The following is a 16,851-nucleotide window of genomic DNA, read 5'->3' as shown; positions in this document are numbered from 1 at the left end:
TAATGCTGACAGGCAACTTGCTGTCTTCTATATAACTTTGTCAGTTTCCACACAAATGTACATTGTCCACACTACACAATTATTTGGTTTAAAAATCCAGGAAAGGAAATCCAGACTGATCCTGCGAATAATTAGTCTTTCTAACTGAGCATTAATGCAGTGATTTATCAGGTATCATTGAAATTGGGAGAATAGCTGAAAAAAAGATTATATACATTGATATATTGACTAACTTGTAGAGTTCACACTTCAGTCTTTATACAGGGTAAAATTTGACAGCCTTTCCAGTAGATTCATATCTCCCAGCTGATTTCCCCACTCCCAAAATGGAGTAAAAAACTGCAGTTTTACTCCCAAAAATACAAAGGGCTTTAATCGTGGTGGGGTAATCAGTGACAAGGGGATCATCAGTTCACAGTTGTTACTGAGAGGACAGAGGTTAAGAGAAATTTCTTTGTGCAAATGGTTGTTGGAGCATGGAATGCTTTGCCACAGGGAATGATTGAGGAAGAGAACTGCAACTTTTAAGGAGAAGGTGGATAAATAGTTGAAGCAGAGGAAGATACAGGGAGAAGGCAGAGCAGTGGGATTGATTTTGGATTATTTTAGCAAAGAGCTGGTGCAGTCGCATTGGGTTGAATGACCTCCTTCTGTGCTGTAAACTTCTATTATGTGGTTCTCAGAATAAATTTTTTTAAATGACTTGAATGATTGTGAAGGTATTTGAATGTTTGTGATTGCAATGCATCTGCACTATGGTAGGCAAATTCCAGTTGTGATATTGATTCGAATATTGCCTCTTCAGTTGCTCATAACTTGTAAATTAGAAGTCAAGAAACAAAAGTAAGTAAGGGGTGAAGAAGGACCATTCAACCCTTTGAATCTGCTCCTTCCAAAAAAAAATCATGTACATCCTCATGGGCTTCTCCCGAGGGAGTAAATAGTGAGTAAAATGCCCAAGACAACAAAACTCTGAAATTTCTTCCAGATTCTTGAAGGGAATCGAGTGAAACTCTAAGGAATTGATTCTACATTTCAACCCTGACTAGCTGCAATCCACAGATGAAATGTCCATGGTTGTAGCAGGACTGGAACTTTGCAACGTAGGAACGACTGGGATTTTAGAATCTTCCATTTTTCTCGGTTCAAAAGAAGATGCTGTGTTCTTTTTATTCCCCTGTGACGCACTCCCTTTTTAATTATGCTCTCGTATTCAGGGAGTTCATTACATAATTAAACTAGAAGACTTGGGGGAGAAACACCCAGGTGTACCTCGTGATTCACTTTTTTGAAAGCAGGGAATCATGTTCCATGAAAAGAGCCCGCTGAGTTAACCATCTATTTGTATAAGAGTAGAAGGGAGAATTCTGCTGTAGACAAAGAAACCCCTATCGAGTGTATAATAGATTATTGACCAAGACATCATTTGGAACCAAAGGTAAGTCACAGGCAAGAAGGCATAGTATGTTTTTGCATAAGCAAGCAATTCTACTATGTTTCTAGACTCTGTTTGCATTTTGGGGGCAGAAATACTTATTGGGTGATTTAGGTCACAGATTTGTCTTCTTTTTAATAAGATGCCTTAGTGAAGGCACAATAGTGCAAGACACCACAAAAGTTTAGCACACCACAAAATAGAGAAGACTAGATGAATCAAGAAGTGGTGAGGTGACACCAAAATTTGGTATTAAAAGCTTGATGCTGGGAGGAAGTCCAATACTGAAGAACGTAAAGAGTTCCACAATTTTGAGGTACTGGAAAAGAATGAGTTAGAGTAGCAAATGATGCAATTAGATTTCAACACCATGAGGATTCAGGGAGAAGGACTAGAATATTTTGAACCGAGAAGAACGAGACACAGGTTTAGAGATCAGTTATTAAGGCTAGAGATGAGAAATGGATAGTTTATCAGATAACAAACTTGTTCTTGGATGCTGGTATTTTCTTGAAAACATACACATAGAAAGTCATTATGCATTGAGGAAGTTCTCTTCAGCTCACAGTGAAAGAGTGTAGATGTTAGTGTTTTAAACGTGGTTATATCTTGTGGTCTTTAAAAACTGCAGTTCTGTTCTTTTACTTTTCATTTGCTACAAGTTCTACTTGGAATCAGAATTTTAAAATGCCAACATATAGTTTCTGATCAGTTATCCAAACTTGATAGTAAGCCCCAAAGATCAGAAGTAATCTACCATGTGGTACTGATATATTTCCCTTCTACTGCACTCTCCTCCGCACCTCCACCACCCTGACCTTTCCTTTTCTTGATCTTTGGTTTCCGTCACTGAGCTAAAGGGATTCTGTTCGCTATAATCCTTCTCATTGCAGCAACCTGTCTCCTTTCATTCTAACCTCAGACACAAAATGCAAAGAACTCATGAATGTTCTATCTAAAGTCAAAGCTATCTGCATTGCTGCTTCTGCCTCCTCCAAACACTTCCCTATTATTCACCTTTCAGACTTCCATCTTATCTTTCTCCAAATCGTATCGGATTAACCCGATTGAGTTCTTTGGTGAAGTAACAAAGTGGGTTGATGAAGGTAGGGCAGTAGATGTATATATGGACTTTCAAAAGGCATTTGATAAAGTACCACATAACAGACTTATCTGGAAAATTTGAAGCACGTGGTACTAAAGGGACGGTGGTAACTTGGGTATGTAATTGGCTAAGGGATAGGCAGAGAGTAGTGGTGAATGGATGTTTTTCTGACTGGAGAGAAGAATGCAACGGGGTCCCCCAGGGGTCAGTATTAGGACCATTGCTTTTCTTGTTATATATAGATGACCTGGACTTGGGTATAGGGAGTACAATTTGAAAGTTTGCGGATGATGCAAAACTTGGCAATGTAGTAAATAGTGAGATAGATAGTAGCAGACTTCAGGAGGGCATAGACAGACTGGTGAAATGGGCAGACACATGGCAGATGCAATTTAATGCGGATAAGTGTGAAGTGATTCACTTTGGGAGGAACAACATGGAGAGGCAGTATAATCTAAATGGTACTATTTTGAAAGGATGCTATAGAAGAGGGACCTGGGAGTGCATATTCACAAATCTTTGAAGGTGGCAGTTAAGAAAGCATATGGGAATCTTGGCTTTGTTAATAGGGACATTGAATTCAAAAACAAGGAAGTCATGCTAAACCTTTACAAATCACTGGTTAGGCCTCAACTGGAGTATTGTGTACAATTCTGGGCACCACACTTTAGGAAGGATGTCAAGGCCTTGGAGAGGGTACAGAGGTTGTTTACCAGGATGATACGAGAAATGAGGGATTTCAGTAAGACGGAGAGATTGGAGAAGCTGAGATTGTTTTCCTTAGAGTAAAGAAGATTAAGGGGAGATCTAATAGAAGTATTCAAAATTGAGGGGTTTTGATACAGCAAGTAGGGAGAAACTGTTTCATCTGGCAACTGGGTAGGTAACCAGAGGTCATCGATTTAAAATAATTGGCAAAAGAACTAGAGGGGAAATGAGGAGAAATTTTTCACAGAGGGTTGTTAAGATCTGGAACACATACCTGAAAGGGTGGTGGAATCACATTCCAGAGGAACTTTCAGAAGGCAATTGGACTAGTACTTGAAGAGGACTAATTTGCAGGGTTATGGGGAAAAAGCTGGGGTGTGGGATTAAATTGAACAGCTCTTTCTATGATTCTAGTCCCTGCTCTATCTTCACTCCTCCCCTTGTCATCATTGAACTCAATTATGCAGCCTTCCACCTGCTTCCTTGGCTCCTTCCCATTCCAGCTCCTCACCACTATTTCCCATCAGAGCTATGGTTGCTGACATCGTCAACCTATCCCAAACATCTGGTTCGGCCTCTGTTTATCAAAATAAATCTTCTCACACCCCCTCCAAAAACCCTATTTCACCCCCTCCATTATTTCCAACTAATGTCCCATCTCCAACCTTCCCTTTCTTCCTAAAGTCCTGGAATGCATCATTGCTTCTCAGTAATGGTCCCATCACACCCTGTTTGAAGCCTGCCACAGCACCAAAATGACACTGGTCAAAAGCCACCAGCAATACCTCACATGACTGTGACCATAGCTCACTGTTCCTCCTCATCCTCTTCGACCTCTCTGCTGCCTATGACATTATTGACAACTCCAATCAGCTCCACCATCTCTTGTACAGTCCACCTTTGTGGCACTGCTCTCTTCTGGTCCCACTTCAACATCGCCACAAATAGATTCTACTTGTGTATGTGCATGGTCACCTCTGGTGTACCTCAGGGTACTATCCTTAATTTCCTCTTTTTCACAATTTATATGCTGCCCCCTGATACCTGGAAGTATGGAGTTAGCTTTCACATAATGCTGATGATTATGCTGCCTACTCTGCCATGTATGGAACTCAACAACAACTGAGTTGTGTGACTATGTGCCTGGGCAAATGCAGAACTCTGCATGTTATGAGACTGCCAAGGACCGTACTTGTCTCCTATTATTCAAGTGTTTAAAAATATATACTTATAAAATTCCTAACAGGTCCAATGGACCACCTAGGGCTTTGGAGACCTAGCTTCACATTTTGCATGTGTTATGTTACAGTTGGCGCAAAGCCAAAGTGGGAGTCTCCAGCACCAAACAGTTAAAGGCATAGTGTCATGATGACTTGTGCCAATTTAGTTGACAGCCTATTAATTTATATGTGAAGGTTGTTCTACATTTCAAAACAGGTGACCACCGTACCTAACAGGTAACAAAGTAAGTGATAGAATATTCCCATGATGATGTCGGCTAAATAGCGAACTATTTTAATTCTGCAGTTGAGTCAGAGGATGGCTGTGAACACAATGGGCCAGAAGAACTGGTCCTGGAGAGTGACCTAATGCTGGGGCAAGAGCTGGAGTTTGAGGACTCTGATGAGAAGATCTTGGGCTTTGAAAAAGATTCAGAAGGTTTGAAAATCATTTTTTTCTTCTGTGTTCCTAAAATGTAATTGTGGCAGTCATGTTTCTCCATGAGACTTGATGTCAATGATCAAAATAACAGGGTTGGAGCGTTTATCAGCCTTCTGTGGACCAGATGTTCAGATTAATAAGGGCCAGGGCAATTTGTCCATTGTGTGTTGCTGTTAATCACTTTTTTTGATTTTCTCTGTGGATTAGTTAAAATATGTATTGTACTTAATTATTGCGAGAAACAAAATGAAAAGATGGTGGCGATCAGAGAGTAGTAATGGTGATAACACTGAAGCTGGTATAAAATAGCTTACATTGCAGAAAACTAAAGCTGCATTCCCTCCCCTCTCCCATTACATAAAAGCTACAAAACACTCAGCCAAAATAGCAATGCTATGCAAAAAAAAAAAATCTCCCTTCAGTTTAATTTCATCATTGCATATTGTATTATGTTCATGGAAAGTTAATGCAAGTAGGGTGGTACCCATATCTCTAGGGCAGGGAAGAGCTGCCAGTTACGCTCACCTTTGTAAACATTGCTCCTGTTGATCAGTTGTATAGCCGCACTGTGAGTAATGAAACTAAACTAACCCACCATCCTGAATGAAGGAGGCTCTGTTTGCTTTGTGTGTAAGTGGGGGATTGAAGGTAATTTTCAGATGGTCTTCAAATAAAAATGTGAGTGTTGAAGGAAAAATTGGTTGCTTCGTTACCGCCTGGTGCTGGCCAGCAGTACATCTTGCTTTCCTCCAGGGCGATCCCGATTAAGCAATTAGAATTAGGTATAATAACCAAAACACATCAAGTCAGTCTGCTATTCATTTTGTTGAGTTGGTTGATGTGGGCAAACAGTACAGGGCTCGAATAGTTTGATTTTAAAATGGCCTAGAATTCGCAGCTGATCATGGCCTGAAGGCTCTATTGAGTGTGGATGGGTGCTGGGGGACTAAAGAGTGGCCAATACAGTGCCTGTATTTAAAATGGGAGACAGCTGATCTGGGTGATTACAGGCCAGTTAGCTTAACATCTGTGGTAGGGAAAATATTAGAGTCTTTAATTAAGATCTATCCAGATAAAGAGAAAATAGTTAGAAGTATTTCAATGCATTTCAAAAGGGACGATGGCGCTTCTCAAACCTCATAGAATTCTTTTAAGGCGGTAACGGACAGGATAGATGGGGAAATTTCAGTGGATGTAATATACATTGGCTTTAGGAAATCCTTCAACAACGTACCACACAGAAGATTACCAGAAGATTAAGGGGTGTGGATCTATGGGAGGATAGCAAACTGAATTAAAAATTGACTCGAAAGGAGCAAACAGTGGGAGTTAGGGGCAACAATAAAAGCTACTTGCATCAGTATAGCAATTTCAACGTAGTAAAACATCCCAAGGCACTTCACAGGAGCGTAATCGGCCAAGAAAATTGACACCGAGCCAAAGAAGGAGACATTAGGACAGGTGGTTAAAGATGTAGGTTTTAAGGAGGAGAGAGAGGTGGAGAGGATTAGGGAGGGAATTCCAGAGCTTAGGGCCTAGACAGCTGAAGGCACGGTCGTTAATGATGGGGCGAAGGAAGTTGGGGATGCAAGAGGCCAGAATTGGGGGAACACAGCTTTTGGAAGGTTGTTGGGCTGAAGGTGGTTGCAGAGATAAGGAGCGGTGAGGCCGTGGAGAGATTTGCATACAAGGATGGGGATTTTAAATTCAAGGCATTGGTGGACCGGGTGCCAATGTAGGTCAGCGAGCACAGGATGGGTGAACAGGACTTGGTGTGAGTTGGGATACGGGCAGCAGAGTTTTGGACGTGCTTCAGTTTGTGGAGGGTGGAAGATGGGAGGCTAGCCAGGACAGCATTGGAATAGTCGAGTCTGGAGGTAATAAAAGCAAGGATGAGGGTTTCAGCAGCAGATGGGCTGATGCAGGGGCGGAGACAGGCGATATTACGGAGGTGGAAGCAGGCGATGGGGGTTGGAAGCTCAGCTCGGGGTCAAATAACATACCACGATTGCGAACAGTCATGTTCAACCTGAGACAATGGCAAGGGCAGGGGATGGAATCGGCGGCTAGGGAACGGAGTTTGTGGCAAGGGCCAAAGACAATGGCTTCGGTCTTCCCAATGTTTTTAATTGAAAGAAATATCTGCTCATCCAGTACTGGATATCTGGCAACAAGGAGGCAGTGGAGGGGTCGAGAGAGGTGGTGGTTGGGTAGAGCTGGGTGTTGTTAGCGTACATGTGGTTTCAGAAAAGTTGGGAGTAGTATCTCACAGGGTTTAGTTCTGGTACCACTTCTGTTCACTGTGTATATCAATGATTTGGATTTAGCTCTAGAGAAAGTGGTGTCAAAATGTGCAAATTATACAACAACAAATTGCCTTTAACATAGTAAAAGGTAGGAAAATGCCCAAAGGCATTTTGCAGGAGTGCAATCAGACAAAAATTGATACCGAACCGAAGGAAGAGATATTACTTGAGATGATTAAAAGCTTGGTCAAAGGTAGGGTTTAAGGAGGGTCTTAAAGGAAGAGAGAGAGAGGTGAAAAGGTTTAAGGAGGGAATTCCAGAGCTTAGGGCCTAGACGGCTGAAGCCGTGGCCACCAATGGTTGGGCGAATGGAGCGGGGGATGTGTAAGAGACTAGATTTGGAAGAACACAGAATTATTGGAGGGTTGTAGCACTGGAGAAGGTTACAGAGATAAGGAGGGGCGAGGCCATGGAGGGATTTGAACACAAGGATGATCATTTTAAAATCGAGACTTTGGTGGACCGGGAGCGAATGTAGGTCAGCTAGCACAGGGGTGATGGGTGAACACGGCTTTGTGCAAGTTAGGATACGGACAGCAGAGTTTTGGATGAGCTCAATTTTTTGGAGGGTCGAAGATGGGAGACCGGCCAGGAGAGTATTGGAATCGTTGAGTCTGGAGAAAACGAAAGCATAGATGAGGGTTTCTGTGGCAGTTAGGTTGAGGCAGGGGCGGAGACCGGTATTGTTATGGTCGTGGAAGTAGGCGGTCTTTATGATGGGGAGGATATGGGGTTGGAAGCTCAGCTCAGGGTCAAATAGGACACCGAGGTTGAGTTCAAAAGGAAAGAAGAAAAAGATAGAGGGAAGCAGAAGAGATGTGAAAGTGAGTCAAAGACAGCAGAGGAAAGACATATCTTCATGTTACTATTTCTTGATAAGAGACAGGTAAGAGAGCCATATTCTTCAACTTTACCATGTGCAACGCCACAAGAGACACAGACAGATGCATATTAGCAAAAGGAAGCATTTGTATTCATACAGTGCTGCATCATTTCTCTCAAAAATGTCCCAAAGTGTTTTACGTGCAACAAACTTGTTTTGAAGTAAAGTCACTGTAATGCAGGTGAACATGGCAGCCATCTTGTGCACAGCAATGCTCCACAAACGGCAGTGGGATTAATGAGCTGATCTTTCGATACTGTTGGCTGAGGAAAGAATGTTTGTCAGGATACTGCTCTTCTTTGAATAGTGCCATGGTATCTTTAACATCCATCCTAACCACCAAAACAGAGTTTTGGTTTAAGGTTTCATCCGACACACTGAACCTTCGACAATACAGCACTCCCTCAGTACTGCACTCAAGTCTTGGAATAGGGCTTGATCCCACTTCTGATTGAGGTGAGAATATTACCAACTGAGCCAAGCTGATGTAGAATGTATACATAAATTGAGTGAAGTGTATTAAGTGGATTGGTTAAAATACGTGAAAGAGGAATTGATGGTGCTTAGTCTTAAAAGGCTTATTGATGAGTAAACTTGAAAAATGAGCAAAATGGAAAGCAAGGAAAGGTTCAAGTGTCTGGAATGGGACGTAAGCGTTTTGACTGATGCAAGTTGTAGATTGGGGAGATACAGGAATTTGTATTTGTCAAATGCAAACAAATGGAATGGCTCAAGTAGGATGTGGTTGAGCTAAAGGCAGAGGTGGAAAGATAGGAATGCCACGAATACAAAGAATTTCTTGAGGCCTTAAATGATGAAAGATTGGTGAGTGTAATGTCTGGTGTTAATGAGGCAAGAGAAAAGAAAAATACTGTTCTCTGAGGAAAGAATGTTTGCCAGGACACTGCTCGTCTTTGAACACTGCCACGGTATCTTTAACATCCAACCTAACCACCAAAACAGAGTTTTGGTTTAAGGTTTCATCCAACACACTGAACCTTCGACAATGCAGCACTCCATCAGTTATACACTCAAGTCCTGGAGTAGGGCTTGATCCCACTTCTGGGAATCAAGATAGATTTTTTTTTAATCATTTGAGTTCTTTATATTATTGATTCTGTCATCAACAGTGGAATTAACTTTTAGTGATCCTATGAATATATAGTGGTCAAATTGCACTTTTTTATTGTTGCCCATCCCTAGTTGTCCTGAGACTGTGGTGGTGGGCCTTTGTACAACTGAGTGGCTTGCTATGTTTTACAAGTCAACCATGTAGAATGGGTGTTGGGTCACTTGTATGCCAGGCCAAGTAGGGGTGAAAGAAAAGACATGTGAACCAGTTAGGTTTTGAAAGTCCAGCAGCTTTTCATGGTTATTTTATTTCTGATCCCAGACCATAAATTTCCAGATTTATTGAACTCAATTTCACATGGCTGGATTTGAACTTGCAACCTCTGGGTTGTTAGTCTAGTACCAGAAGTATTATGCCACCGTATCCTGATAACTCTGGATTTTCCAACAGTTGCACTGATCAGTTGGTTGCACTGATTTTAGTTATGTGCTAGAATCCCCAGATGAACAGAGCTGATCAGTTCTTTAAATACTTAGCAACAAAGAGGCCGCTCAGAACATTAGCACTCTTAATGTTGGCTCTTATTGTTGCACCGAGGGGAGCACTGTTCAACACACTTCAAACAGCTGATTGATCAGCTGTCTAAAGCATTGGCCAGCACTGAGCAGTGCAGTTCAGCAGTACAGTGAACACTGACATTAATTAGTCAGTTATAGTGAACCTTTGGCCTTCTAGCAAAATGGATCACTTTAACCAGATTCTACTGCAAACTATAGATGGATACCCAGTAATAGAGGTGAAACAAAACAATGAAGAAACAAAGAAAGGGAGAGGGGTACCAAGAAAGGGAGAAGGGACAAAAACATAAGTACGTCACTGCAGTAGGTTCTTCAATAGCTAGGTATATTGGAGATAATGTTAATTGAGCTATTGTTGTTTTCCTGGGACAGGGGTAGAGAATATGGAAATGAGGATTGATGAGCTAATTAATGGGGATGGGCTTGAAACAGCGATATTACATGTTGGTATTGAAAATAAAAATAGAGATGAAGGGAACTAAAAAGGGAATACAAAGATATGTTTAAAGCATAGGTGCAAACCTGATGGTAACTTCCAGCATGATCTGGAAGATGGAAAAAATAAGCAGAATAATAGATTTCAGTGGTTATTAAAATGGTGTATACATGGGGAAAATTGGAGAATTAACTTTTTATAGATAACTGAAATATTTTTCTGGATAGACAGAAGTATAGCTGATTGTTCCGATAGAAAGGAGAGGCTGCACATAACTAGATGGGAGGCTAAACTTTTGGTGCAGAAAAGATACATTGGGATTCATTTAAACTAAGAATGCAGGGGAACAGCCAAGAAAGTTGTTCATCTTTGTTACCTATTAGCTATTCTTAAATAGAATGAAGGAAAGAGTATTGATCAGGGTAAAGATGAGGATGCAATTAAAATAAAAGCAAAACAAAGTATAAGGGATAGATGTTTTTACACTTATGGACAGGAGTATTACAAATAAACTATTGGAAGTATAAGCGAAGTGTATTATCCTACTTATTTTTTCCATCCCTCAGATAATGCTGGAAGTGACCATCAGGTTGGAGAAAATATTGATGATATAAATATTGGTATTACTGAGCCATGGATCTCAGATGAAACAAAGAGGGTGTTGAATTTCGCAAAGAACCTGAGAGGCATTGGCCTTCCAATAGGGTCAGCCTGCGTTCTGCTGCTCTTCTTTCCTGGTAACAGCCATTCATTAAATGAGCTGTTGTGCCCCAAGGAATTGGCAGCTGAAAAAAAATGGAGACACCCTGAGGACATCCAGAAGCCTTTCAATAGCTGCTCGCACCCAAACTCCCACCGTGTGACCTCGGTGTTCACTCAGCGTGTCGCACGCTGGGAGCCAACAGCAAAATATGCTAATTGACCGAACTCACATTGTTGTGTGCCAGTAGAGTAGCTATACTGCCCCAGTGAGATGTTTGGTTAAATTTTTTTTTTAAATGCATTAAGGACATGGATCTACTGGCAAATCAAAAATTGGTTAAGTAGGTGGACCAGGAAAAGCAAGTGGAATTTGATGTGATGAGATGCAGGGTAATTTATATCGGTAGAAGAAACGTAAGAAATGGGAGCAGGAGTAGGCCATCCGGTACCTCGAGCCTGCTCTTCCATTCAACAAGATCATGGCTGATCTTCTACCTCAATGCCATTTTCCTGCACTATCCCCATATCCCTTGCCCATTTTATAAAGTTGTATAGAGTTATTTTGAGATTGTGAATACTCCCAGCTGTACTCTCGATGAATGAATAAAATAATATTGGTGTAAGCAAATTTTCAACTTCAACCATTGTCATGAGACCAGAAGACACATGTACAAAATTGTCGAGCCTCTTAATTAGCCAGAGATTTATAGGAGCTTTCCTGATGTTTGGAGTAGATTTCTGTCAGTTAGTGAAATCGGTGAACTTTTTTTTAAAAAAAAGAGCTAGATGACTAGAAATATGATTGAAGGTTCGAAGGATATATTTATGCATAGCAACAACCTGCATTTATATAGCACCTTTACTGTTGAAAAACATCCCAAGCATCTTCATAGAGGTGTAATCAGACAAAGATGGACACTGAGTCAAAGGCGATATTAGGAGGGGTGACCAAAAGCTTGGTTAAAGAGATGTGATGGAAGTGGAGACCCAGAGGGGTTTAGGGAGGGAATTGCAGGGCATGGGGCATAAACAGCTGAACGCATGGCCACCAATGGTGGGGTGGGGTGAGGTGATGCAGTTACAGAGGTAGGGAGGGGCAGTTGCATTCTTTCTATCTGTCAATAGGAAAAGGTCAAATACCCATGATAATTAAAATGTATGTGGCTGAGAAAGAAGGATGTAGTTTGCAGTTGTAACAATTCCAATGAGATTCCTTGTAGGTCACTTAGTCAGAAATGGGAGATATTATAATGGGGAACAAAGAAATGGCAGAACAATTAAACACATACTTTGGTTCTGTCTTCACAAAGGAGGACACAAATAACCTGCCAGAAATGTTCGGGAACCAAGGGTCTAGTGAGAGGGAGGAACTGAAGGAAACCAGTATTAGTAAAAAAAAATAGTGCTAGGGAAATTAATGGGGCTAAAGGCTGACAAATCCCCAGGGCCTGATAATCAACATCCCAGAGTACTAAAGGAAGTGGCCCTGAAAATAGTGGATGCATTGGTGATCATCTTCCAAAATTCTATAGACTCTGGAACAGTTCCTACAGATTGGAGGGTGGCAAATGTAACCCCACTATTTTTTTTAAAAGGAGGGAGAGAAAAAACAGGGAATTACAGACCAGTTAGCCTAACATCAGTAGTGGGGAAAATGCTAGAGTCTATTATAAAAGATGTGATAACAGAACACTTGGAGAGCATTAACGGGATTGGACACAGTCAGCATGGGTTTATGAAAGGGAAATCATGCTTAACAAATCTACTGGAGTTTTTTGAGGATGTAACTCGTAGAATAGATAGGGGAGAACCAGTGGATTTTCAGAAGGCTTTTGATAAGGTCCCACATAAGAGGTTAGTGTGCAAAATTAAAGCACATGGGATTGGGGGGAATATACTGGCATGGATTGAGAATTGGTCGACAGACAGGAAACAGAGAGTACGAATAAACAGGCAGTGACTAGTGGGGTTACCGCAGGGATCAGTGCTTGGGCCCCAGCTATTCACAACATATATCAATTATTTGGATGAGAGAACTAAATGTAACATTTCCAAGTTTGCAGATGAGACAAAGCTGGGGTGGAATGTGAGCTGTGAGGAGGATGCAAAGAGGCTCCAATGTGATTTAGACAAGTTGGGTGAGTGGGCAAGAACATGGCAGATGTAGTATAACGTGGATAAATGTGAGGTTATCCACTTTGGTTGTAAAAACAGAAAGGCCGATTATTATCTGAATGGTGATAGATTGGGAAAAGGGGAGGTGCAACGAGACCTGGGTGTCCTTGTACACCAGTCGCTGAAAGCGAGCATTCAGGTGCAGAAAGCAGTTAGGAAGGCGAATGGTATGTTGGCCTTCATTGCAAGAGGATTTGAGTACAGGAGCAGGGATGTCTTACTGCAGTTATACAGGGCCTTGGTGAGAACACATCTGGAGTATTGTGTGCCGTTTTGGTCACCTTATCTGAGGAAGGATGTCCTTGCGATGGAGGGAGTGCAACGAAGGTTTACCAGACTGATTCCTGGGATGGCAGGACTGATTGTATGAGGAGAGATTGGGTCGACTAGGCCTATATTCACTAGAGTTTAGAAGAATGAGAGGTGATCTCATCGAAACATATAAAATTCTAACAGGACCTGACAGACTAGATGCAGGGAGGATGTTCCCGATTGCTGGGGAGTCCAGAGCCAGGGGTCACAGTCTCAGGATACGGGGTATGCCATTTAGAACAGAGATGAGGAGAAATTTCTTCACTCAGGGTGGTGAACCTGTGGAATTCTCTACCACAGAAGGCAGTGGAGGCCAAGTCATTTGATGTATTCAAGAAGGAGATAGATATATTTCTTAATGCTGAAGGGATCAAGGGATATGGGGAAAAAGCGGGAACAGGGTACTGAGTTAGACAGTCAGCTGTGATCATTTTGAATGGCGGAGTAGGCCTGAAGGCTCCTATTTTCTATGTTTCTATTGTAACGAGGACACTTGATAGAAAGACAAAATGTTCAAAATCCTGATCTGTAGAGAGCGAATTGTTTCTTGTATGACACAGTGTATAAGGCCTTCGTACTGATATGGCAAAATGCTGAAGAATAATGAAGTACAGCGAAGGCATGTGAATAAGTGCGCAGGCAGACTGGCATCTGCACTCCTAAAATGTGTAATTAACTTTTGAAAACAATAGACTGCTAACAAGCTAAGGGACCTTGAGGATGGTTAAAAACAAGTTAAAGAAGAATAACAGACGTCGCATATCTGACATTATGGTCCAGGTACGATAAGTAAGCAAGTGCAACTGGTCGTAAACAAGTGGGTTATAAAGGGCCGGACAAGATAGGAGAAATCGCTTCCTTCAGACGAGAGAAGCCAGCAGCAAGTCTGAAGATGATCATCTCCAGCAGAAGAAGAAATCCTGATCCGGTGGACATAAGTATATGTGAGCAGGATTCTATGTTATGTAATGTAAGCAACTGCAGGCAAGGTTAGCTAGCAAAAATTACATAATTGAATAAATATTAAAGATTATCAAACTCAGTGACTCCTTTTGCTCTTGGCTTCGAACTAATTAAAAATTGGATATTCACCAGTCTGACTGAAATTTGGGCTATACTGGGCGTCTTATGGATCGGATATCATTTGAAGAAAGAAATTACCTTTGACGCATCGGGTGCTTGTGTGCGGCTGGCATGGGATCCCTCTACACCAAAAGGCACACTATTTAATTTACAACAGGACAAAGCCGTAAAGAATTTTACGCACAAGAATGAGAATTTTAAGTGGGAGGTGTTGGGAGACCAGGTGTCAATGTTAGTCATAGAGACAGGGGTTATTGGTGAATGGGACTTGGTGTGGGATACAATATGGGCATGAGTATTTTGGATGAGCTGAAGTTCATGTAGGGTAGGGGATGGGAGGCAGGCCAGGAGAGCGTTGGAATAGTTGAGTCTGAAGGTGACCAAAGCATGGAAAGAAAGTTTCAGCAGCAGACGTACTGAGGCGGAGGTGGATGATGTTATGGACGTACTGAGGCGGAGGTGGATGATGTTATGGACGTACTGAGGCGGAGGTGGATGATGTTATGGACGTACTGAGGCGGAGGTGGATGATGTTATGGACGTACTGAGGCGGAGGTGGATGATGTTATGGACGTGTAGGTAGGCATAGTGGATTAAATAAATTATGGAACATTAATAAGTATGTTATACTCAACAAGGCAATGTTATCATTTTGGCTTCTTTAACATTCATCTGCTGTTGTTTAAACTTTCTAATAGAATTAATTAAAGGTAAAAAGAGGTCATGACAATGCAAATTGTGCATGCTCAGTTGGATAGAGCGTGCTTGATGGGTTGAATGTAGGAACATCAGGAGTAGGCCATTCAGCCTCTCGAGCTTGTTCTGCCATTCAATTAGATCATGGCTGATCTGTACCTCAAACTCCATTTTGTTGCCTTTACTCCATTTCCCTTGATACCCTTACCTAACAAAAGTATCTCTTTCAGTTTTGAAAACTCCAATTGTCCTCGCATCCACAGCTTTTTGGGGAGAGAGTTCCAGATTTCTACTACTTTGTGTGGAAAAAGTGCTTCCTAATTTTGCTCCTGAATGGCCTAGCTTTAATTTTAAGATTATGTCCCCTTGTTCTTGATTTCCCCCTATCAAATCCTTTTAACATTTTAAACACCTCGATCAGATTGCCCCTCAATCTCCTATGCTTGAGGGAATACAAGCCATGTTTATGCCACCTGTCCTCATAATTTAACCCTCTAAGCCCTGGTATCATTCTGCATTCCCTCCAAGGCTATTCTATCCTTCCTGAGATGTCTTGCCCAAAACTCAATGCACTAATCCAGATGGGGCCTGACTTAGGTTTTGTACAACTGAAGCATAATTTGTATTCCAGCCCTCTTGAGATAAAGGCCAACATTCCATTAGCCATTTTGATTACTTTTTGTACTTGTCTACTAACTTTTAATGATTTCTGTACTTGGATTCCCAAATCTCTCTGCTCCTTAACAGATCCTAGTTTCTTGCCATTTAGAAATTGCTCCGATTTATCATTCTTGGATCCAAAGAGGATCACACCTGTCCACATTAAACTCCATTTGCCTTTGTTTTGCCTACTCACTTAATTTGTCTATGTCCCTTTCCAACTTCTTGCTCCCATCTGGACTTTTTCTATTGTGCATTTTTAGTGTTGATCCTTGGTCTTTGGTGAATTAGCTGAGCTCAGGTAAAGCAGCATTGGGGATACTACAGTTGGCTTTAGTGTTTTGGGCCAAGAAAGAAAAGAAACATAAGATTCTGCTCCGCCATTCAATAAGATCATGGCTGATCTTCTACCTCAACTCCACTTCCCCGCCCTATCCACATATCCCTTGATCCCCTTAGTGTTCAGAAATCTATCAATCTCAGTTTTGAATATACTCAACAACTGAGCATCCACAGCCCTCTGGAGTAAAGAATTCCAATGATTCACAGCCCCTTGAGTGACACAATTTTTCTTCATCTCGGTCCTAAATGGCCGACTTCTTATCTTGAGACCATGACTCCTCATTCTAGACTCTCCAGCCAGGGGAAACAGCGTCTCAGCATCCACCCTGTCAAGCCCTCTCAGAATCTTATGTTTCAATGAGATCACCTCTCATTTTTCTAAACTCCAGAGAATATAGGCCCACTCTACTCAACCTCTCCTCATAGGACAACCCTCTCATCCCAGGAATCAATCTAGTGAACCTTCGTTGCACCTCCTCCAAGGCAAGTATATCCTTCCTTGGGTAAGGATCCTCTTCTTCATCTCTATTCATTGACTGCTGCTGGAATGTTTGTGTGTCCATCAGATGAGGACAAGGTTGGTCTCAGTCAAGAGTCTGCTATGGTTGAATAGTTCACTGACTCCTCTACTGGGCTTGAACATGAAGAATAGTCATTTAGGTGTTGCTGGCACCTGTGGAATCTCTCCTAAGTGCA

At 41.7% G+C, this 16,851-nt stretch overlaps 1 protein-coding gene across 1 annotated transcript in view; it reads left to right on the top strand.

The window, feature by feature from the left end:
* The window catches only part of LOC137321925 (zinc finger protein 184-like), a 41,626-nt gene that overhangs the window by 4,530 nt on the left and 20,245 nt on the right, over positions 1-16,851 (top strand). Inside the window, exon 2 of the mRNA XM_067984791.1 lies at positions 4,776-4,907. Coding sequence (XP_067840892.1) covers positions 4,776-4,907 — 132 coding nt within the window. The remainder of the gene's footprint in view (positions 1-4,775; positions 4,908-16,851) is intronic.

Source organism: Heptranchias perlo, chromosome 5 (genome assembly GCF_035084215.1).
Source record: "Heptranchias perlo isolate sHepPer1 chromosome 5, sHepPer1.hap1, whole genome shotgun sequence".
In the NCBI taxonomy this organism is placed as follows: Eukaryota; Metazoa; Chordata; class Chondrichthyes; order Hexanchiformes; family Hexanchidae; genus Heptranchias; species Heptranchias perlo.
Note: the sequence above shows the minus strand (reverse complement) of the source record. Positions and strands in the feature narration are given on the sequence as shown.